The following is a 24,375-nucleotide window of genomic DNA, read 5'->3' as shown; positions in this document are numbered from 1 at the left end:
TGTGGGGGTGTGGTACTTCCCCGGTGCGAGCTGGCCCAATTCGTGCCGAAGCGTGCTCGACTCCCACAATAAATAATTTTAAGTTAATTTTCGTTTATCCTTTGGCGTCTGTGATGATGTAAAAATTCTAGCTACATGAGTTTGTCTGAATGCAGTCTGAATAGCTAATGATTGATTATAATTATTTATAGAGATTTGTAAAACTGTTTGTTAATATAGGTATACATTTAATCTAAACATATGAATATTTTCTATTTATATGTTTTACGCTGTGTGGGGAACGATGGTTGGATGTAAAAATTCAGTAAAGCATTTTTTTAATTAAAGATAAATAAAATTGGCACCGTAGATAAAATGCCTAAATTTTTATCTGTCGCGGTCTAATACCCCGGATTAATTACAAAATTTAGAATAAACCTTGGCTTCATTTAATATAACGGCCACTAAAAGGGGTTCCATAGAAATTTCTTCCATACAACCGGATATACGGAAGGAAATTAAATTAATGCATAGGAGATTCACTACATTCACAATAGATATTTAAATTAAAAACACCAGATTCTATAACAAACAGACGTTTCAATTTCGTCTCGTCATGCTCGATTTCCCATTGCACATAAAGAATATTCGATCCAATGAATACTTACGGGCACCAGGTGAAATAAAATAGAGAAAAGTTTTGTCTCACCAAGAATACACATTGAGAGATTTCGCCAAACCGTTTTTGTATAGACGTCGGAATAATTTCCAATTCCCTTGTATGCCTCGGCGCATTCAGCTGTCCTTTATAAAAGTTGTTGTTGTGTCGTGTGTTACGTAAAATGATTACAGGCTTACATCATGCTCGTTTCGTTGGCGAAAATAACTTCTTTACGATGTCGACGGGTCCGAGATAAAATCAACCGGCGAGGTCTTTGTACCGCACCGTAAGCTACGTTTGAGAAATATGGCTAATATATTATTATTTTCGAGCGCTAAATGAAAAGAAGCATTGTATTTAAATAGATTCATTAATCTGACCGTCGTGCACAATGCTGGTTAACATAATCGCATAATGCTCTTTTAAAGATCGACTCAGTTGGTTTATAAGTTGGCACTTAACGGTCGTTGAACTCGTTTGTTGTACACGGGTATTTCCTTGTGTCGAGTGTGTGTGAAATGAATGATAAAAGATGAACACTAGGATATGAGATAATGAATATTGGTCATAAACAATTGGGCGAGGCGGAGAGTTGTCAGCGATTAACCAAAAATCATATAACTAAATGGCTCTTCATGATATCCTCTCGCCCATATTGAATGATTTTCATTAGAAACTGTTTAATTACATTACGATCTTTTCAATTCACCTTGATGCACTTTACCGTTCAGTGTAAGTGCATACTTCCTACAAATGCATAATCTTGTGTTCTCCAAGTGTATATTAGCAAGTTTTATACAATAGTATTAACTATTAAATACCATCTCTTTCTGTGATGCATATTGATATTTCAACGAAATACTTATATTTCAATAGAATAGGGTCACAAAGAACCTAAACATACAAAAAATATGTCAACCAAAGGCGGTGAAGCGAGAATTTTAATTATGTGTTTAAAATCGGTAGGTATGCATAACAATTTTCATAGCCGGCTCACACTATAAGCGGTATATATAATGTATTGACATTCTTCATTGTGTTCAATACACGGATGCGTTTAGTTTTCTTTCAAGAATTATTTGTTCAGACTTGTTAATATAATGATTCGGTTTAATATTCCAAATGGGTATAGAATATATGTCTCGTCGTGAACATAATTTCGATCTGTCATACTCATCGAGTTTCGCTCGAATAACTTTATTGTATGCATTTGAAACCGATAAGACACGTTTATTGATATTCGTGAATGTTCCATTCCTTTATTTAAAAACGTTTTTTGAAAGTAATAAATATCATATTATATATCTGTGGATACTGCTTCTTAAATCTTTAAATGGCATTATTATTCGGACTCCGTATGCTATGTGTAGCTTAGGTTTATGCATTTCTTATTGAAATATTATTTAATTAATTATTACGTTAAAGTATATATAAATTTACGGCAATGATAAAACAGGAGTCAGTTACGGCCAGACCATCGTCAAATAATAAAAATTATTTGTGCATGGGTCACAGTGCCTTTGGCAGATATCAGGCAGTACCTAAAGGTGTGTACAATTTAGTCGCACATGCGTTATAGGTTTCATATATTCATTTAATTAGTCTTATTGAGTTGAATGCGTTATAGTTTTTATATACTTATTTAACTAGTCTGGCCGTCGCAGGTTAGACCATGTTAAAAACCATGTTATCGTCTTGTTCCAGCTAATCTCCGAAACGTGATGATGATGATAACGACTATGATATTTTAAAATTGATGCGATACTTTATAGCTATATTGTGTCCACATCTTTCATTTCAAAAGAATTGAGAATTGATTGCAATAATTTTGCCACTAACATTGTAAAACTATCCATTATGTTTTTCTCTTTGAACCAGTTAGAGTAAAAAAATTATTATTATAATTTATCTCTTATTTATGTGAATTAGATTACGATCAGTACATATAATCAATGCTTCAATTACATTATAATTATGATTCCTTGGTATTTACGTCGGTATATAGTCTATTATGCGCAGGATATCATATCATATCTAGCTTGTATTTTATTAAATTTATTGGCTGAACTTGGTTAATCGCCATAAATAGTCCAATCATGTCCATATACGGAGATCCTGCGCTGTTATATCGCAGAAACTACTTACACGTAATACGGATAAAAAATGCAACCGTGATTTCCTAAACGATCGTATCGATCATAGACGCTTTTAATTATGATGTCTTAGTCTACCGTTATATTAAATTAGTCTGTGGCATTACGTGGGGTAACTTTATTTATGTCTTACTAGCTGCGCCCCCCGGGTGAGTCCCGTAGGAATATGGGGATAAAAAGTTGACTATATCTTATTCCATTTGTCCAGCTATCTACGTACCAAATTTCATTGCAATCGGTTCAGTAGTTTTTGCGAGAAAGAGCAACAAACACACACACATCCTTACAAACTTTCGCATTTATAATATTAGTAGTTATGACTTATGTCATGTGTAGTAGTAGTAACTTTTATTTGCTTCACCTGTGTGTATGTATGTAACCTACTCTTTTAGACTCAATATTGACCAACTTAAAATGGATAGATTTATTTCAAACTTTGTACATTTATCAAGAATCGGTGACAATACAATAGTTTTACGAATTTAACTTCGATCTCCAGGATTAAATTATATTCTTTACATATACTGTATGTGCAAGAGACAATTCAGTTGATTTTATCACTATAGCGTGTTTTTTTTAACTTTAATCTCATTAACCTCAGTAGTAAATCCTAGTTCGTATACTTTTCAAAACGCCATGGAATAAATTAAGACAGATTATGAACTCGGCTTTTTATTATCAAAAAAAAAAAAACATTACATAGGTAGGTCTATACGAGATAGGTTCAGTGACTCATATTTTAAAAATAAAAAAAATGTGGACTGCATGTTTTTATATACACTTTGATTTCGACGTGTGATAAATCGATAGACTATTTATCTGATCAAACAACGTGATCATAATCATTTAGTTTCAGTGTTTTTTTCGGCTCTTGTTCCTGTTATATATCCAATTAACCTCCACTAACCCCATACATATCCAATACGATAACATACGTAGTGGTTTTTTTTGCCCTAGACTGATGCGGTACCGGTTTCCGATCGGCTCCCCGACGTCTGGTCGGCTACACTCAATGGAGAGTGATGCAAGCGTGGAATTGATTAGGCATGAGCTATCGCACGGGTTTGTTATCAACAAGCAGTGTTTAATTGCGTGTGCGGGAGACGTATGTAAACTAGTACATAGGTGGGGAAAATGAAGCGTGTATAATTGTATAGGTGTGCGTAAGATGTCGATGTAGGCGGCACGTATTAAGGAGTGTCGGAAACGCGCCAATGGGCTTTCTGGAAATCAATATGGGAACATTAAGTATATTTAAACAATGTTTTGGTTAGAAATGTATGTAATGTTTGTAGTGTTGTTATTTTGTAACTAAACTTATAAAAATATGCCGTCTAAAAAACCATAACAGTAGCCAATGCAATAAGAATAATCTCCTTATCTTTACAAAGTAAACAATATCCATTCGCAATACTGATGTTTAGGTACGATAATGTGACTCGGATTCAAGTAGTAGGTCGAATTGATTGGATAGCTCTGTTAATGTGGTGTCAGGGCTGAATTAGTGGAACGCGTGGTCTGCTGATTTTCTGCACTAATAGACAATATTATATCAAGAGCACTACAAGACCTATCTACCTTATTAAAAACCTGCGGAGGGGAAAAATATGAAATCACTATATAATTTGAATTTACCATTTTATATGTTATTTTAATAGATTGATGCATTATGAGTGAACGTTTCTGTATTATTTCTGCTAGAAAAATACTATTCTGCGAAAAATGCGCAAAACCGATACGATCATTTTTATGGATGTGTGTGGTGTGTGAAGAAATTTATCAGTATATACATTTTCATACATTGCAGTAGTAGAATCATTACTTTTTTTTGAAATCCCCGTTTCCGAACACAAAGCCACATTCATTGTTAATATAACTTGTAGTCTAGGTAGCCATTCATAGCCGGGCGTGTTTATTTGACTCCGTAACACGCGTAGTACAACATGATGGTAAAATTAAACATCTTTATTGCACCCAAACGAACGCCCACCGGTTTCACCTTAATGAAGAGCTTTGTCGCTAGTGAAAATCGGGTTTGCGCAAACCTCGGCGGCGGAGAAACTGCTAAAACAAATGTTGACTGAATGTTGACATCGTAGCATTCTCACGGTAGCTCTCGGAGCAGCCGGTGAAAGCATTATCTTACACATCGCTGGGAACAATGTGAAGAGCGTGCCGATGCTTATCACCACGGCCTGTTCACCCGGCTTTCACCTGCCTTCGTGACATCTTGTTTGGCAAATTCGCAAGACTAGGATATTGGTGAAAACATGTTCTTTACTGCTGGGCTGTTCATAGTGGCTCTTGTGATGTGTTCGCTCGTTGTGGATTTTATGTTCGCGATTTTTTGTTTTGCTCTTCGAGTGAATGATGTCGACCTGTATTATACTTAAACCCTTAAATCTTGAGTATGTCTTACGAGTTCAGTAGCTTCTCCCAAAATCGCCCAGAACAGTGGATATATACGTGCATTAACTCTCAGTCGTCGTTAAATGAAACTTGGCATATTTACAATCGTATTCAATGAGACAAAGTCATGATCCGTTTAACAACAATTTATTTCGAAAAATTTCCCAATACTAGATCATATATCATGTCATATGGGTGTCGAATAAAGATGTTATTGAACTTACGCTATTTATAAGAGTTTAGAGGCTCGCCACGCGACCTAACATATTTTGTATGCCGCACATAACAAGTAAAGGACGCTGATCACGCGTAGCGCTTATGCGGTTTAATATTCAATAACACACCCATAGTATTGTGTGTATCTCGTGATTTAGTGCCCGGGACCCGCGGCTCTAATTACAAAGTGTAATGTCGATGCGTCTAGAGCGCATTGCGTTTGTATGTGATAATTTATTTGAGAAATTCCGTGCAACGTGCCGCAGTCAGTTATTCGTTTACTACTTGTTAATTAATTATCTTATGGATAATTATATATATATATATCTATATTGTAAAATGTTACAATTGCCATAAAGGCAAACAGCTTCATTCTTTAAATAGACACTTAATTTAACGACAGATATTGTCGTGCATAGTCAATGTTATAAACATAGTTATTTTACTCGAGTGCCGACAAACGATATGAATTTAATGGAGATTTTTGGCGAATGAAATGTATAAGCCAAACTTCAAATTGACAGTTCTGAGCGATATTAAAGAGGGTTTCCCGCAGTGTTTTTCAAACATTTCTCCTTTCTAACTTAAAGGCACTTTGCTTGTGGGAAATAGCGCAGCTGCAACAAATGGATTGCCGCTATCTCGTCCTTGCAATGACATCTTAACGTCTGCTATAACGAAAATATAACCTCTACAGGTTTTTGTGTTCATAATCTACTAAATCATCGCTGCAAATGCTTGTTTCTTTTTCGTTGTGTGTTTTGGTTACCGCAAGTCGTTTTGAAATATAGAAATGAGTCATATTATTTTTACAGTTTTTGTTGGTTTTTTCTAAACGATTGAATTTCATATTAAATCCTTGAAATTACGTCACGGAAAATGATACAATAAGATTATAATTAATCTGAATTCAATCAAACCGATCCATGATTGAAGATGCTTATCAGGTTTCGATACAGCGATTCCAATAAATTAGACGGTCATTGGAAGCCAGTGAACGTCTATGGCCGAAATATTATATATTATTATCGGATACGTTTCATCAAGCGCAGAATGTGTTAATGTAATTTCAAGTGAACGCCGGCGGGGCTTGTAACTCCGCATGTACTGGAGTATTTGAAGTGGCCTATTTGTTTTTTCCTACCACTTGGCTCGATTTCATGGTCGCATTGATAGTTTCGACGTTATAAATGACTTCATTTTCGGAGCTTTGTTTTTCTGTCGTCATTGTACGTACCTATGTCCTCATTCAAAGTGTTGCGTTCCTCAGACGCCCGGATGATAAATGATTTTTAGTGAATTTCCTAATGATTATGATTTGTTGTGTCATTTTTAATGTGTGCTTTGGAAATATTATTAGGTTGTATAAGATTTAATGATAGATTCATCTCTATCGCAATATTGTTAACTTATTGCCAAATTGTTAAATTACAGTCTTAACTTTATAATAAAGTCAGAACAGACTAAACTAAACGTAAATATTTATTAAACCTCATAATATCCTATTTCAGCATTGGACAATTTTTTCCTATTTCCGATAATGACACTTACCGAAAAAAAAGTTAACAGAAACTGCATTGTACACCCGGACATATTATGATTTCTCGCTCGATTTCACGATACTTCATAATGCAGTAGAGAACAATACTACACGGCTTTTTATTGACTCGTTCAACTTCGGCTTCAATGGAATATCGAAGTCGAGAGGAGCGGTTCATTCGAGCTAAGTTTTTTGCGGCCCGCGCTAAAATGCACTTTCCCAATATTTGCGGGAACCGTTGATTGAAAACCAGTTTCGCAAGCGTGACAAACGATTCGTTAATAATTGAAAATAATAATCGCCGATTGTCGACGGACTCGCAAATGAATTTTTTTTTTTCGAACGGAATCCGAAATATTCATCTGCGCCAGATGTTTGATTGATTTCTAAAAGAAACAAGCGTAGAATTATGAAACACGATTTCTTTGAATGCCTTTTATTGTCGGAGACGCAGAAAAAGCTGATTAAAAGTAAAATAATCGAAGCGTACAGAGTCGCACTATCTTAAAATTGTTTGCATTTTGTGGTCTCTTATGTTTTTTTTTTCGTTCTTTACAATAATAGAATAATTTTTCCTTGTTTCAGTTACTGCCACTCTACCACCACAGAGGCCTTGGATACCCTTGACAAGACCAAATAGGAGTCGTCCCACTTGTAAGTACATTTTTACAATATATGCATACATCACTTTGTGGTCATCCTTCGATATGTGTGCCATTGCCTTTACGTTTATAGCAAGCACTTGGTGACTTTTCGTTTTTAATTTATAATCACGCGCCGATCTTATAAGGTATTAACATTGAAGCGATGAGATCACCGCTTTTTTAATACATTTCTATTAAAACTGTTTTTTTTTTTATTGAAGCTTATCAAGTGTAGTCCAACATATTATTTATTTCTGAATAGTAGTGATTTATATATTTCGAGGGATCATCCAAATAATATTCAATGTGAAGTAGCCTGACATTTCGTTTGTCATTTCATAGTTAAAGAAGACATGGGAGTGACTCTAGCTACCGATAAACACCAAGCAATCGGCTACAAAAGCAATGCTATATTCTTGAATTGGGATTTTAGTACAAACATCAGAAGTAAATGTCCACCGTATCTACGTATACGTGAAACGTTAACATCGCTTTAAATACCATTATAATTTTTTAGTCTGACCGTACTTACAATTGAATAAACATAAATATTTCTTCACCCCTGTCCACTTCCTTTAAACTGAAAGAAGCGAGGTTGCGTCTCCATTGTGCAGTCCATCTATAGGTTATTACAATTTCCGACATCGTCGGCAAATATTTAGCCACTACGGCCATTGTAGCTCGCGGTCAATTGACACGGCGCTGGCGAGGAGGAAGTGCCCTTCGAATGAACAATGCACAATGCGAGACATTGGCAGCGGCCTCGCGCATCCGTGAACCCGGGTTCGACGCTTGCGCCTCTTTCTAGTGCTGTTTAGTTTTAATTAGCTGTGCTGCGGCTGGATACTGCGGAGATTCGATTTTCAGACTCAATTTTGGTTTAGTTTACATTTTTAGCTGCTTTTGCTCCGATATATATATGGACGTCAATTGTTTATGTAAATAGCAATGGCTAGGGAAGCGGAATACAATCAGTCAGATATTAAGATGCTCTTTTTTCTCAGAGAAATGAATTGAAAAGGTATCGTTTTTTATTCTCAATAACGTTATTCGCTCTCGTTGAGTGACCATGAAGCTAGGTTGTGTTCGGTGCGGTGTATTCATAAGCTTCGATATGTTCATATCGCCACGCTCCAGCTTGTATCTTATATTGACGTATTACGTATGAGTGTGGATAAGACGCGTTACAACACAAAAGCGCCATTAAATTTAATCGATCCAAGGTTGGAGCATACAAAGCAGCCGGTGCGTTTATCGGAGGACACTGCGTTTGTATACTTATGTTTCGCCTAGGGATATTGGAGGCGAGGCAATTTTATAGCTGTTTGTTGGAAATTTAATCGTACGTGTTTCTTATTACCTATATTACTTTATATGAAAATGTATTTGAAATCATAAAACGGTCATTTATACTGTGAAAAATATGGCCATATTTATATTAGAATCTTTTTAACGAGCTCCTAGCTTCTATTTATCTATTCACGGATCTATGTCGTCAAAATCGGAACTATGTGAAACTGATCGCATAAGGCTAAAATCTGTCCGTTTTTTTACGTGCTTGAATGTTTGCTATTTTCACACCGTTTCCATTTATTCTGAAAATCAAACACGTCACCACTTGGCGCTAGTCTGTCTCTAAGCTCACGCCGATATATAACGTGTACGCAAATGAACAATAACAACGTCACTAAGCGGTAGTTGGCAATGTTTAAAAATTCCCCCAAGAAAATCCAATAATGTCACGCCAAACTCACATGTGGCAAGCGCGTCACGCCCGTTGAGCCGAAATCTTTGATTGTTGGCACCGATAACAAAATCTATCTCCAAGGTGAATCTGTTCATTTTTTATTGAATTTATATTGTCTGTAACTAATACCGTGAGTTGGTATTTGATGGAGAACAGCCTTAAGATGTTGTTGGAATGCTGCATTTTTTTTTTTTTTCATTGTGTGATATTTCCTAGTCGTTACAAAGTCGTAAACATTTGAATTTTCTCTCTGTTTCTCTGCAAAAAAAAAAGAGTATTTCCAGAAAAACTAAATAAAAAAAATTGCTTGAAAACGTCCTTTCAAAAACGTACCTGTATTAACATGCAAATATAGCGAGCCTGTCTGCGTCTGTCTTTTATAGGAGTAAATATTTTATTCCCCTTGATCGTAAACGGATATGTCAGAAACATCTGAATGCGAGACAAGTTAGTCTCGTATACCTTGAAAAATGTGAAATTGTATCGGTGTGCATAAATAAAAGTCCAACGCTCAAATCGGTTCGAGTTTTCTTATTCCATATAATATGTCCAATACGGGAGTATCGACTTTTTCAAAAACGTATTTCGTCTGTCATCATTCTTACGACTCTTGGAACTATATTGATATTGCGTATCATCATATTCCTCAATCAATTGAAGTACTTTTATACCTAAGTGTAGGTAATTCAATCTTTCAAACCTAAATATAAAAAGTTGTGGTTAGATCATGAGATATTTCGACTCATCTGATATGGATGTTTATAATTGTTTATGACAGACACATGTACAAGATAAATTGAAATAAAGGGTCCCCGAGTAGGTATATTCAAGTAGTTTGTATCAAAGGCGTATTTTTTGCGAATGGTCAAATTCTTCTACTTAAACTCTTTGTTTATTTTGTTTTGGAATACAACCGGCGTATGCGGTTATATTGCAAAAAGTCCTTGTTTGTGAGTAAAGAAGAACTTATATAATGTTTATGAAAATGTGTTTAAATAATATATAAATATTTGTAAAAATGTATTTTGAAAGAAAGATACAGTTCTTTCAAGGACAATATTTATATTTTTATAACGAATTTCATGAAATGATTCAAGTGTTCCTATGTATGCGCCTATGAGAAAGAAAAGAAATATTATGGTTTAGATTTTTTTCAATAAGATCGATGTGAAGAGAAAAACGTACGTATATATTATATTCCTGTGTTGAATTCCTTGGACCATCCGATGTAATTTCTTGAAGACAGCGAACACAAATAAAACAGTTTGTCAGAATCTGAATACATGATTATAGGTGGCGGATGACAATGATAACGCTAGCTTGTCTCTCGGCTATTATATTCAGATGAGCTTCATACACGCTCTCGTTTCGACTTGACTGCTTGTATGTCATTTGTTGTGTTTAATAATGCAGCTGTTACCCACGGCTATCGTTATATTAGATTTATGATGACTCATCCGTTTAGACGTGGGATTTGAATATATTTTCCCACTTCTGATGTGTGTGTGTACACTTTTTATTTGCATCGGCCGCATTGTGTGTTTTACTGTTTTATTTCTAGTGGGTGTAACATGTCTTTCACTAATTGGGTCACGATCGCAATGTGGGATACTTAGCCTTACGTTATTGAAAATCGTTTGAAGCATCTTTTGGTATTTATTGGATAACATCTTTATGGTACGAGTGAAGGGGCTCAATTTAAATTCGCTCCAGCTACGTCCGTGATACATATATAGCCTATGTCGCTCAGTGATGTTGCAGCTTTACAAAGTGAAAGAATTTGAAATCGTTCCAGTGCTTTTTGCGTGAAAATATTACAAACATACATGCATTTAGTCCTTTACCCTCCATTTATAGGAATTACTAAATATCTAAGGCTTTTATAATCGTCGATAGAGAATTTTAACTCTTTATTCTTCTGCTAAAAAAAAAATATTGTGTACTTATTTCTTAAATCGAGGAAGTTGTTCAAGCTTTCTGCATTCACTTTATGGGTCAACAATAATGTTCGTTAAATGTGAAAAACTCGCAACGTTTCTTGAATCGATATGAACTGCATAATTAGAGGCCTTCAAGCTCCGTACTGGCTAGCGGAGCTAGCGTATAAATAAGTTATTTTCTCCTAGAAAACATATGTTAGGTCCCATACAACTTTTGCCGTATGTTATGGCCGACATAATGGCCCGCCTGAAAATTACAGCTGCCATTATGCAAATTACAGCAGTTCATAATAATTCGTTCTCGTATTCCAATTGTTTTAACTTATACGTGTCTTTTAAACGACCTTCATGTATCATTGTCGTTTGTTTTTTTCTGTTTGTCCATTATTATAAACGATGATACAAATGATACCCATTTTTATTATTTTGCTTGCGATTATAAATACAATTATAATGAGTAATAAAAAGGGTTCTACAACTTGCACACCTTAATTTTTTTTAATTTATTTCATTATCACAATTCAATGTTATTGGACCTTAAATTCCATTGTTTATACATTCCTTTTTGCGTGAAAGAGTAACAAATACACACACACCCTTACAAACTTTCGCATTTATAATATTAGTAGGATAGAATTACAAATATTAACAACAACAATTAAAACATTACATTTGACCCCAACTAATATAAGAATCAATCTTATTTTTTTACATAATATATCCGCCGCATTGTAAATCTTTAATATCGTTTGATACATCAATAAGAAGAATCACAGGTAAATAAATATGCAAGTAGGAATGCGCTATAAGAAGCTTAACATTTCTCTTTTTTACCAACTAACGTCTTGTTAGCACCTATTCATAGTGCAACACTGCGATCTATGACCTAACTTGGTCTAAGGACTTCTTTATAATGCCAATTCGAATAGCGGACGTAGGCTTATATCAATTTTAATGAGACGCGGCCGATCCATAAAAAAATCTATTCAGAAGCGGTCACGAATTATATCGATATCGGCGTAATTACCACGACATCATGCTAATAACGGTTTAATCGCAATTCGCGGAATATGTCCGCGGACAATTCGAATTCAATACGAACAACTCTTAGCGCAGTAGGAGTATCGTTTTTGTCAGCAAACATTGCATTGCGTGTTTTCGTGATTCAGTGTCACCTTTACCATTGTTTGTCGATCGGGCACGTACAATTTCATCATCGACGATTTATTTGAAATGAAGACACGCGTCCACATGTTCAACATTAACATTTATTATTGTGTCGGCGCTGGGCTTTCGTTTCGCCCCGTAGTTCCTTATACACGGGCGATTACCGATGCGGGTATTGTTTAGCGGCTCTTGGCATGTGCGCCGCGTCTTGTGCGGACGCATCGGGCATACAATGGACGCGGTCGAAGCACGTGCTGTGGTCGTATCGATCAGCCGGGCTCGGCCGTGTCGCCAGGTGAAGCTCGCCCGTTGCTGTTTAGCATGGGCGTGGGCGCTTCTAGCCGTTTTTATTGTAGTCCGCGAAACGCGCGCTCGCGAAACGTCCTTCGCCGTGTCAAGATCGTTTTTTTTGTGTTTTCTGAGAATTGTATGACTGTTGTACCTAATGGCTGCTGTTGTGTTTTTTATCTATTCAATCCGCAACTAAAACGTCTTAGGTACTTGATATTGTTTATATTACCCACCAGTATTACATTATCTTCTTATATCTATAAAATTCTCGTGTCTCTATGTTGATACTTATTTTAACAAGTTAGATTAGATTTCCGTTTTCTTATTCTCATATGAGAAAGGCTATTTTATGATTCTCGTAAGATGCAGTCGTGATAATTATACTGACTGGTCTTCCACGATGTTGACATTTGGACAAGGCAGTGTCGAAGCGAGAATCGAGATTATCCGAGTTATTTGGCTCCAATAATGAGATGGATGCGAGCGCTAAAGCGTAAATCTGAAACGGACGGATCGTGAGAGAGCACGGTCGTGGTTCTCCTTTCGATGGAGACACATTAAATTGACAGTCTTGTGACACATGCATAAATTCACATCCTGAGTGGCGTTTTCACCGCATTTATGATATTTATGACTTTGGGAGGAAATAAACAAACCGACGAATTGTGGCAGATCTATAAAAGGGAATATTATATAAGAAACTTCGCATTTGTTGTCGATATTATTATACACGATAAACTATGAATTTTATTCCTTTAAGATGACTATTTCACACTTCCAAACCAAAAGAACGACGACGTGGTCATAATATCGCCTACAAAGCAATAAAGTTCAATACATTAAAACTATATTATCGTACTCGAAGATAAAGCGGACCAGTTCACTCCCGCCCACATACAATTTGAATACATTCTCCCAGGTCGTTGTAATGCCTAACAGGCAGGCTCCGTGATGACTCCATTCGCTGTTACCATAATGGGCAATTTCGCAAACTCTCCCGTTTTGCACCCGTTACCGTTTAGCTAATCATCCCCTCGTCAGCTTTGTAATACACGTCGCACGACCCGCCAGCGGGCTACTACTTGAACAGCGGGCTGCTTGACGAATACCTCATTTCCTATTAACTTGCGTGGAAATTGTATGATCTGAAGCGTTTAATGTGGATGAGATTATCACCTGTCACGACTGTCATGTCTTTGGGCTTGCGCCGTTTATTAATGTGGAAGGAAATTGTATTCCTTTTATTCGATTAAATAGTAGTGAGATTGTCGTTAGTGTAAACACTGTATAAGATGATGTACTGATTGAATCGGTATGCTTGACATAAACACTTTCAAAGTTAATAATATGCAACCACAAAAATTTTATGAAAGACAGTTGGACATTTTTGGACGACACATATTTTTATGGCTTTAGGAAAACCTACTTGGAAACCTCTTTTTCATTTTTAAAGACCTTTAGAATAACGCAAACTCATCGAGTATTGGTCTTTCACCATATAAAGTTGTGTTTAAATCTACGAAGTCTTTTTTTGTGATTGATGCACATAATAAAAAACAATTATAAATTTGTTTTGGGTTCTCTAAAAAGCATATAGGATGACAATTACTCTTTTAAAAAAAATATTTAATAAACAGAAATGGTCCAGTTACTGTTCCATGATTAATATTCTCGAGCGCCTCTTGCAGGTATATTCACGGTGATGTGTTACAACGTGTTGTGCGACAAATACGCGACGAGACAGATGTACGGCTACTGCCCGAGCTGGGCGCTCGAGTGGGACTACAGGAAAAAAGGGATCCTCGACGAGATACGACACTATTCGGCGGACATCATCAGCTTACAGGCAAGTTTCGTTTGGTGTGTTTTTCCTCGTAACAAGCTATGTAAAGATAGGTACTGGGATTGTTTAGAGTGTGTTAGAGTAATCCTTTAACAGTTCTAAATATTGGTCAAAAATTATATTGAGGTAAATTATTGTAACATAAAGGTAAGTATAAGATAACTGTAACAGATATTTATTCCGTGCATTCGAAACGGTCTAATATTTTTTGTAATTTTTTTTCCATCAAAATGTATTGTTGTCATGTTTAGAACAATAATTTCACACAAAAATCTATATTGTTAACCGTTCAAAACGTTCGCAAGAAACAGATCCGCATACCCATTTTTTGCTAGAAAGTTGTTTGTTGACGGTTATTGCCCGTGAAAAGCAAAGCAATCTACTCGTATTTGCCATGGCCACCCATGAGTTCTGATGAGTTTTTTATAGCTGTATTGTTATAGTTTAGCCAATGCTATCAAATATTATAAAGCGAAAACTATCGTCTATAAATATACCACTACAATAGCTATATCCGTGCGCGCTATGAATTCGGAGAGGCCTATTTGCGATCCGTTATCTATTAGTGTTTGTCCCAACGACAAAGTGGCATTCAATTCTATATACGGGTATTGTGAGGCGATCAGTATTCACGTTTAGTGATTTTCTTCCGTCGCACAGCGCGGCGTAAAGGTCGTTGCGCCAGCAATTGTTTGCCATTATGTAATACGTCAATGTCAGGGCCATGTTCAGCCCCACCTTTGTGCACGGCCCTCTTGATATTACGCAGGATAATCGCGCTCGGAAATTTCGTTTGGTACATTTGGGAGCGAGCGGGTAATGGGTTTCAACTTGTATGAAATTTTAATTACTTTCAACGCTGTACGGGCAGAGCTCGTTGGTGTATATATATTTTTAATATGATTGAGCTTTCATCAAATATTTCTTCGATAGTTTTCGTTTTATTTGGCCGTGAATAATATGTTCGAAAAATAAATTTGATGGTCTAGTGATTCCTTAAAAATTCATATTATATTGATCGCAAAAACAACGACAACGTTACGTTAATGTTCTAAAGGGATGTTGCCTTATTTTGTGATCTCAATAAGTATTCATTTTTCGTTTTAATATTGACGTATAGTTAAGATTTTGATACAGAGAATCGAAAATTTCTAAATCATATCATCTAGATTTTTTTAGAATATCTTAATATATGTATATTAATTACGTATCACATTGTTTGTCCGCGATGGACTTCAAATCTACTCAACCGATTATAATCAAATCTACACACTATGTGTAGTTTGTAATCCAGGGCGTGCTAGTGCTAGTGCTAGCTGGTACGTGTATAGAAACTAATGATAATGTTCAATCATTTGCAGGAGGTGGAAACGGATCAGTTCTACAATTTCTTCTTACCGGAGTTGAAGCAGGACGGCTACGACGGCATATTCTCACCCAAGTCCCGCGCGAAGACAATGTCCGAGTCCGAGAGGAAATACGTCGACGGTTGCGCCATCTTCTTTAGATCTGCCAAGTATGCACAATCCCTACTTATATTATAAAATAGCTGCGCCCCGCGGTTTCACCCACGTAAGTCCTTATCCCGTAGGAATACCGGGATAAAAAGTTGAATATATGTTATTCCAGTTGTTCAGCTGTCTACGTACCAAATTTCATTGCAATCGGTACAGTAGTTGTTGCGTGAAAGAGCAACAAACAGACACACACATCATTACAAACTTTCGCATTTATAATGTTAGTAGGATGTTAAAATAACTGTGTCTGTCTCTATCTGTTTCTTCTTCATCACGCCTTAACCACTGAACTGATTTGCATGAAATTTAACGTAGAAACAGCTTAAGAGCCGGGAAGAGACTGAATTAACTTTTTTTTTTTATGTAGCGTCAAGCTAGAACCTAATAGAATTTATATATTCCCATTCATATAACAATACCCCTTATTACACATACACATAAAGCTCAAATCCCCTTCTCCCGCCGCAGGTTCGCGCTAGTCAAGGAGCACCTAATAGAATTCAACCAGCTGGCGATGGCGAACAGCGAGGGCTCAGACAACATGCTGAACCGTGTGATGCCGAAGGACAACATTGGGCTCGCGGCGCTGCTGAAGACGAAGGAGGCTGCGTGGGAAAATGGTGAGAATTGTAATGTTGCTTTTTATTATATACATACTTCTTTGTAGATTTTAAACATTCGCTAGTGAGGTCTAGTCTCAGAGAATAACTTTTTTTTTAACGTAACATTAACGATTATTAATGTTATTGAATCTTTCAGCTGTGGGGGTAATGGAAATGTCCATTAATTTAAATGTCCGTTGCTATATTTAGGATTTCTAAATTACACGTTTAATTTCTACGTTTAGATTCTAATCGTTTGTTTAAATTTATTTACGGTTCAAATATCTATCACTTGTAATTTTATTTAAAATGATTAATTAGCTAATAATAAATCCGTTTGCCTGGAAGAAGTTGTCATTTATCGAATAGACTGTTATTTGTTGTAATTTTACCTAGGTTAAATTTACATTTGGTACTTATGTGGAGAAATAGAGAAATAAATAAATAAGAAAACAAAATCATTTTTTCAATATAATTAATATAATCGAGCTTCATTTGAAAAATATATTCATCCAATCAGCACGTTTTACGCATAAAATCTTTAAAATTTTGTTTTTTTTTTTTCAATAAAACCATCCAATCGCTGGTGCTCGAGACAGTTAAAATATCTCTCATCCAGTCAACTTCACAGGTCTCCCAACGGAGACGTCAGCGGTGGCCCAGCCGATACTGGTGTGCACGGCGCACATACACTGGGACCCCGAGTTCTGCGACGTGAAGTTGATACAGACGATGATGCTCAGCAACGAACTTCGCTCCATACTGGACGACTCGGCGAGGACGTTGCGCCTCACGGGACAGAAGGACAACGTCCAGCTGCTGCTGTGCGGGGACTTCAACTCTCTGCCCGATAGTGGTAAGGTTCAATTTCCGATAACATCAACGTGAAGTTACTTAGATTATGTCGTGACGTGAACTTGATAAATAAAAATAAATAAATAAAAATAAGTTTATTTGAACCATAAAGAGAAATACACTGCAGACATTTCATGAATTATGTAGGTACATTAGAGTTTCATAGCATCAATTTTTTTATACTAATGATCCCTGTGCTAGGTTAAAACCTGTGTTACAGGGTTCATTCGTCCGTCCATACATTGAGACATACATATTATTGTTTTGAATGTACATACTTTATACTATGCAAGTGACAAAACGTACAAAAACATGTGTGTGTGTGTGTGTGTGTGTGTGTGTGTGTGTGTGTGTAGATGAGTGTCATAGCAGCATATATGATAGTTATATATTTCTAGTGGCGTTAAGTAGATTCTCGGTGTCCTCATAATTAAGTCCAAGGAGAAATTCGATTAATTTAATTTTACATTGATTTTAATTTGATACAGACCATGAAAATTTCAGTTCATACTTAGCGTCTTGTTTACTCTATTTGCCTTAAGGTTAATTTTAAATAGACTTAAAAAAAGAGGAGGTTCTTAAAACGACTGTATTTTTCATTTTTTTTTCTTGGTTACCTTAGAATGCTATACTGTGTGAAACCATAGTGAATAGTGATTCTGTATTTATTTCAAGCTGGTGCCTCCCTGTTGTCCCGTTTAATTTAAATCCAGCTCTGATAACTGAAGACGGCTGAAATTTTTATTGATACATAGCTGACCCGGCGAACTTCGCAACGTCATTGACCTTTTTTCGAAACATTTACCCGTATTTTTTACCTTTTAAACCTTCCCTGGACTATTGTGAATGCATCGAAACCAAAATTATCCAAATCGGCCCAGCCACTCTCGAGTTTTAGCGAGACTAACGAACTAAGCAATTAATTGATCTTAATATATAAGATAATTATTCAATGTTTTGGTGCGTTAGTTAATAACATAGTTATTTGCGAGTGACTTGAAGCGTAAAACCACCTCCTCCGCCTCCAGGCGTGGTGGAGTTCCTCTCGTCGGGGCGCGTGTCCGCGGACCACCGCGACTTCAAGGAGCTCGGCTACGCGACGTCGCTGCGCCGCATGCCCGGCTCCGAGCACGAGTTCACGCACAACTTCAAGCTCGCCTCCGCCTACAGCGAGGACATCATGCCGTACACCAACTACACGTGAGTGCCGACAATCACGAGACCCATAACCTTTCCCTTACCCTTCCCACTCGTTTCTTTTAATCCTCTCGACAATCCTTTCTCAATACATTTCCAGTTTGAAGTCGGCGATCCTTTTGTAGAGGCGTAAGGTCTGCAATCGACCTTTCGCTTCTCAAAATGTTCACGGGCGGTGGTAGTGCTTACCATCAGGTACCACCACCATAACCGACGATGACCATGAATGATGAAATAAATAAATTATTAATTAAATTTATTGATTTATTTGCCGTGATCTTTCGCTCGATTGCGTACACGAGGCAGGCAATTACCCGACTTTCATATTGCCATTGTAGAGTGTAATTTTAAAAACAATTTAGACTACTATGTTGCAAGAACAGATGAGATACAGAGAACAGATACAAGGAACGTTTAAATATGCAATTATAAAGGTACAGCTTTATTACGTATACGACGAATGAACATACATAATATCTAGCTGCGTGCTCTACGCGCACTAGAATATGTGGAGAAATGAACACATTAATTCCTGCTCAAATGTCTACCAATTTTTTTTTTTTTTATATTTGAGAGTACAAGTGCAAGCCAACTGCTGTTTATATACTTATGACTCTTTCTTTAATCTTTATTATTCATCTGTAACTTATATATGTATATTTTTTTTATAATTCTGTCGAGATTGGCTTTTAAATGATTTTTTTTCACATTACACGTTGCTTGCTATAATTTGACCATTGTCTGTTTACAGGTTCGACTTCAAGGGTATCATAGATTATATATTCTACAGCAAACAGTCTATGACGCCGCTGGGTCTGCTGGGGCCGCTGTCGCAGGAGTGGTTCCGCGAGCACAAGGTGGTCGGCTGTCCGCACCCGCACATACCCTCCGGTGGGTTATCGGCTCAATGAATGAACAAATGAATGATAGTGAATGAATGATTGATGGACGACTATTAGACTATTTATTGTACATCGCTTTGTATTTTTATTTAATGCTCAATAGTTTTAGGGTAAAGTATAAATTAATGATAAATGATCTCTCTACAGCAATTTGGAGACATTTGTAAATTGACAATATTTATAGCGAGTAGTGATCGCAAGGAGACTTATATTATGATAGAAAAATAATGTGGTGATTTCTCGTTAGATTCGAAGGACCAAATTTGCAAGTTGTGTTGAATTAATACATTTAATCATAATAGGATTTAAAGTAACGGATTCGATAGTTTTAAGACAGAAAAAAATGGGTTTCGTATAAGTTAAATAGTGAAGAAACACACGTTACAAGTAACACACTTCAAGCCGGACAAATTCAACATGAATCTCACTCACCCAATTCGTTCGCAGATCACTTCCCCCTACTAGTGGAGCTGGAGATGTGCCCCACATCGAGCGCGAACTCGAACGGACTGATCGGGCGCAGGTAGCACGCGTCACGCCGCCAGCCCCACCACCAACATCACCACCACCAACACCAATACCACCGCCACGCCGTCGACTACCACGACCACAGGCGCCACGAGCGAAGCAGGACCTGAGATACCATCAAGTGTCTAGCAGCAAGTGATGCAGGGATTCGAGCAGCGGATCGGATCGAGATGCAAGCGAGTCCAAATGGTAGCACAGCTGTATGGTGACGTGATTGCTGATTGAGATTGAGGGTTTCTGGGTTTATGTATTGGGAGTGTTTTTATTTGTTTTGTATTTTAGCCTCACGGTAATAGTTTTCAGATAAATGGTGGATGTGTAATTCGATTGAAATTCGTTTAGATCTTTTGACAATTTTTACATTTACTGCCATATTCTAAAATCAATAAGTCATGTTATAATTATAAATATGTGTGAAAATCCATCATCATTTTACAAATTGTGCAATAAGATTCTAATTCACTCTCGTAAACATCACCAGTGACCCTCAATGTCATTTGACATTGAATCTGTAACGTAACAACGGACGTAGAATGGTAAAAAGAACAAACGAATTTGTAACGGAACCTGTGTGAAGTACTTAGCGAGATTGTAACTGTTTCTATTCAATTGTATAATAACCTCTTTGTCAATGACTATTGAAGTATATAATCATAAATTGGCACAGTTAGTATGTGCAAGCGGGATAGCTTGTTGTCGAATGCAGTGGAGTGAGCGAGACAACGAGCGTTTACCGCCGTTTATGATTGCATCCTTTAATGGCACAGATCATTTATTTGCAAGAAAAGTTTCTATGAAAATTTGAAATGTATTTCGTTATTTTGTGCTTTCTTTTATATACCTTAATAGCAAGTGACATTCAATTGTTCTGCGTATTTATAGCTAAAATATATTAAATATAAGTATAGTAGGTACTTAATTTCTTCGCCACCGGTTTTCTTACCTTGCAAATTCAACACAGATTTCGGCTACGTCCAAGTTTAATTTTGACAAATCTTTCGCTTAAATATTTCAGTAAAGGGACAAGTGAAGGCGCGTTTCAGTATATTTTGAAAGCATGCGTTGTTACACTCTTTCGTATTGGATATTGGAGTATTGAGTTTTCACATATGTATTCATAATACTGCATTATCAAAATAGTATTATTACTTTTTAACATGTTTCATATGGTTTTAATAATAAAAAACACATATTTTTTTAATATGACAAAAATATAATTATTGACATAACATTTCTGGTTATTAACAACCATACAAATTAAATTATTTTCAGTATGCATTACGAAGGGGTGGATAATTATTTTGAATGCTCAGTAAAGTACAGTGTTTCTAATCGATATTTAGCTTTAAGACTATTGTCTGTGCAATTGTAGTTTTCAATTAGATAAAAAAAAAAGTATTTTCTCACAGTGATCGGTTTAAATTATTATTGATGTCGTTTACCGTTTTCAAAGTGTAGCGAGATTTAGTTTCAAAAATACAGTTGAGGAATGTATATACATAATGCATATAGCCTGTCGTGTATCGAACTGGCATTTTTGTTTTTATTTTATTTTTATTTGAGGCAAATTATGTACAATTTTTTTTTAATTTTTATCATGTAAAGTATGGCAACACAAATTTTTAACATTCTAAATCGACTAAGTGTTAATCGTTTTGTTTGAATGATCTGTTTTAAGTTATAAAAGATGTCAGTTCCTTACGCGAGGCGAAATTTATGTATAATAATGTGCTTGTTAACGAATGAATAAAACAGAAGTGAATGAATATCAGACGTCCATTTACCAATTAGTGATAAAGGGATTCCTCCACTGTATATTGTTAGGGTAATCTGTGAATACTTTGCTATGTATGTGTGTGTGTCACGTAGATGACGTTGTGTATGGAAAACCAATGAGACTGTTATTACAACGTATTCTAATTCGATTGTGGTTTCTATTACTATAGTGTTAAAGACCTATTTGCCCTGTCAATATTTTAAATAAACTTTTTTTCTACTTCGAGACGTTCTTTATATAATAATGTCGTAAGAGTTTCATTGGTGAGTGTGTTTCCACCAGCTGGCTTCAGCCCACGGTACGTTCTCAGCCGTGTGATCGTGCGGCGAAGCGTGTGCCGGCGTCGGTAGTTTAGTGGATGGTACTCTATGTGCGGTGGTGTGTGGTGGTGTGTGGTGTCATGTGGTACGGTGTTGGCATTTAGAACAAAGCCGGGCGTTCGCTCGGCGGCGGCGAAACTTAGGTTAATGTCGCATTTTGTGTACCAACAAACTACTCAGCGAGACTTTAAACACCTTTCCTATACTACCTTTACCCCTCCCCATAACCCCTTCCCCGTTTTCCTAGTATTTTTTTTTAATAATCTCTTGTAAGTGGACTTTTGTATTGTCTTGATGTTTTTTCTCTTTACGAGTCGTCAGCGCCGCTCGCCGCCGGCCTCCTCCCCGCGTAGTTTTAAGTAGGTTTTATCAAATGTGACGGAATCATGGTTATTTCACGAATTGAAGTTATTTAGCTGTAAGTTTAGATTACGGTTCAGTATTCGCATCAAACGCCGACTGCTTCGATCCAAATTTTATTACTGTAGATGCATTTTTTAGTTTAGTGGAATGTTTTAAATTTTCTTTTCGGGAGGCGACCGACGGCGACCGGCCACAATTAGATTAGCGGGTAGCATACTGGCGTAGTACAAATGTGTGAGTGGGGGAGAGATACATACGGTACTTTTGTGTGTGTGCGTCGCGTATCTAGGAGCCGCTTTTGATTGGTCGATTGTCGCAGTGACGTGCGATCGCAGGGTCGCCGTATTCGGGTGGGAGTTTGGTGTGACGATTTAATTTTTAAAGATTTAATTCTTTTTATCCGTGCACTGGTTAAATTGTCATACTAACGGGGACGTGTGCATCGCTCGCGTGCGCTCCAGCCTCTGACTGTATTCGTATATTTGGTTGTGATCTATCGGGCTCGTTGTTCTGTAACGTTATCGGAGACTGTCGGGGAGCATCGGAAACTAGTCATCGACAGAGGTTGATACAGATTTTGCTCAGGGAAAGTGGTTTATTATTTGGACACACTCGTACTGCCCGTTTGTCAACAGTATCTAATTTAGATTGTAGTTTTCGTTAGGTTTTATATACTTTATAGTGAGTTCTGCGGGCGCAAGCCCGGGCGAGGCCCGAGTGCAATCTGTCAATCTCTTGCGATTCGTTGTAGAGCGTTAGTTGTCTCATCGGAATAACTTAGTGATATTTACTAAAACTTTTTATATTACAAAAAAAATTGGACCACTGCATAGTTGAATCTACGCTTATTTTTGTCCTCTCCATCGGAATTATATATAATTTTTAAATATTTTTTATTCACTATATATTATTATTATTATGATTATTATGTATATCAAACGATAGGTGCTGTTGTATTTAATTTTAATGTTACTAACGCGATTGTGATAGGGATACGTCTCTCTCGAATGAAATGTTTACAAAATGAGCCAAATCATGTAAAAGGGTATATTTGAATTATTACTTTTAGGATAATCGTGTCGAAATGAAGTTTTGTATCATACAAATTTTACTACTGACGCTGTATAATTTTTCTAAGTACAGATAGATTATAAAATCATATCATGATAACCTTGTTCTTTGACTTTTGTAAATTAATGTAGAATTTTAAGAATTTAGCCCGCGCCCGCTGGATGTGCTCCCTCGCGAAGTGACGCACAAAGTTTGTGTGCATTATATACGATATACGATATAGCGGCGGGTGCGACGAGTCGCCCGCGGCGGGAGCGCCTCGAGCGCGCCCTCGCTACAGAATATATTCGTTTGTATTGTGCCGGGTGATAAGTATTTTTGCATTTATCGTGTTGTCGGAACGTATTCGTATAGCATAATACTTTGCACCTGTCGCTGACTAGCAACGAAGGCCTTAAAATGTACCACTCATGTGTCTATTCATTGTACCTGTTGATGAGATTTGGCTTAGAATATTGTTTAAATTATACGCAGTTAAAAAAAGTGTATGCGCATAAATAAATATGTTATTTATAATTATTGTCACGGTTGCGTTGATGCGGTCGAGTCGAGGCTATATATTGATCATTTCTTACATACATAGTTCTTAGCGTTGGACGCGGCGTTCGTGACGCGTCGTTTGTAATACACCGTAACAAACATCGCGTTACGGA

At 36.7% G+C, this 24,375-nt stretch overlaps 1 protein-coding gene across 4 annotated transcripts in view; it reads left to right on the top strand.

Moving 5' to 3' along the window:
* The window catches only part of LOC119836389 (CCR4-NOT transcription complex subunit 6), a 176,845-nt gene extending 152,499 nt beyond the window's left edge, over positions 1-24,346 (top strand). The window contains exons 4-11 of one of the 4 annotated variants that reach the window (XM_038361721.1): positions 7,544-7,612; positions 14,436-14,593; positions 15,952-16,106; positions 16,576-16,727; positions 17,341-17,565; positions 18,593-18,764; positions 19,513-19,652; positions 20,111-24,346. In XM_038361721.1, coding sequence (XP_038217649.1) covers positions 7,544-7,612; positions 14,436-14,593; positions 15,952-16,106; positions 16,576-16,727; positions 17,341-17,565; positions 18,593-18,764; positions 19,513-19,652; positions 20,111-20,190 — 1,151 coding nt within the window. In that variant the 3' untranslated portion in view covers positions 20,191-24,346. Of the gene's footprint in view, positions 1-7,543; positions 7,613-14,435; positions 14,594-15,951; positions 16,107-16,575; positions 16,737-17,328; positions 17,566-18,592; positions 18,765-19,512; positions 19,653-20,110 lie in introns of all 4 variants that reach the window. The other 3 variants (XM_038361706.1, XM_038361712.1, XM_038361697.1) reach the window with 3 other exon arrangements.
* Positions 24,347-24,375: the final 29 nt, after the last annotated feature.

Source organism: Zerene cesonia, chromosome 3 (genome assembly GCF_012273895.1).
Source record: "Zerene cesonia ecotype Mississippi chromosome 3, Zerene_cesonia_1.1, whole genome shotgun sequence".
Lineage (NCBI taxonomy): Eukaryota > Metazoa > Arthropoda > Insecta > Lepidoptera > Pieridae > Zerene > Zerene cesonia.
The sequence above is the reverse complement of the archived record's forward strand: the minus strand, read 5'-3'. Positions and strand labels throughout refer to the sequence as shown.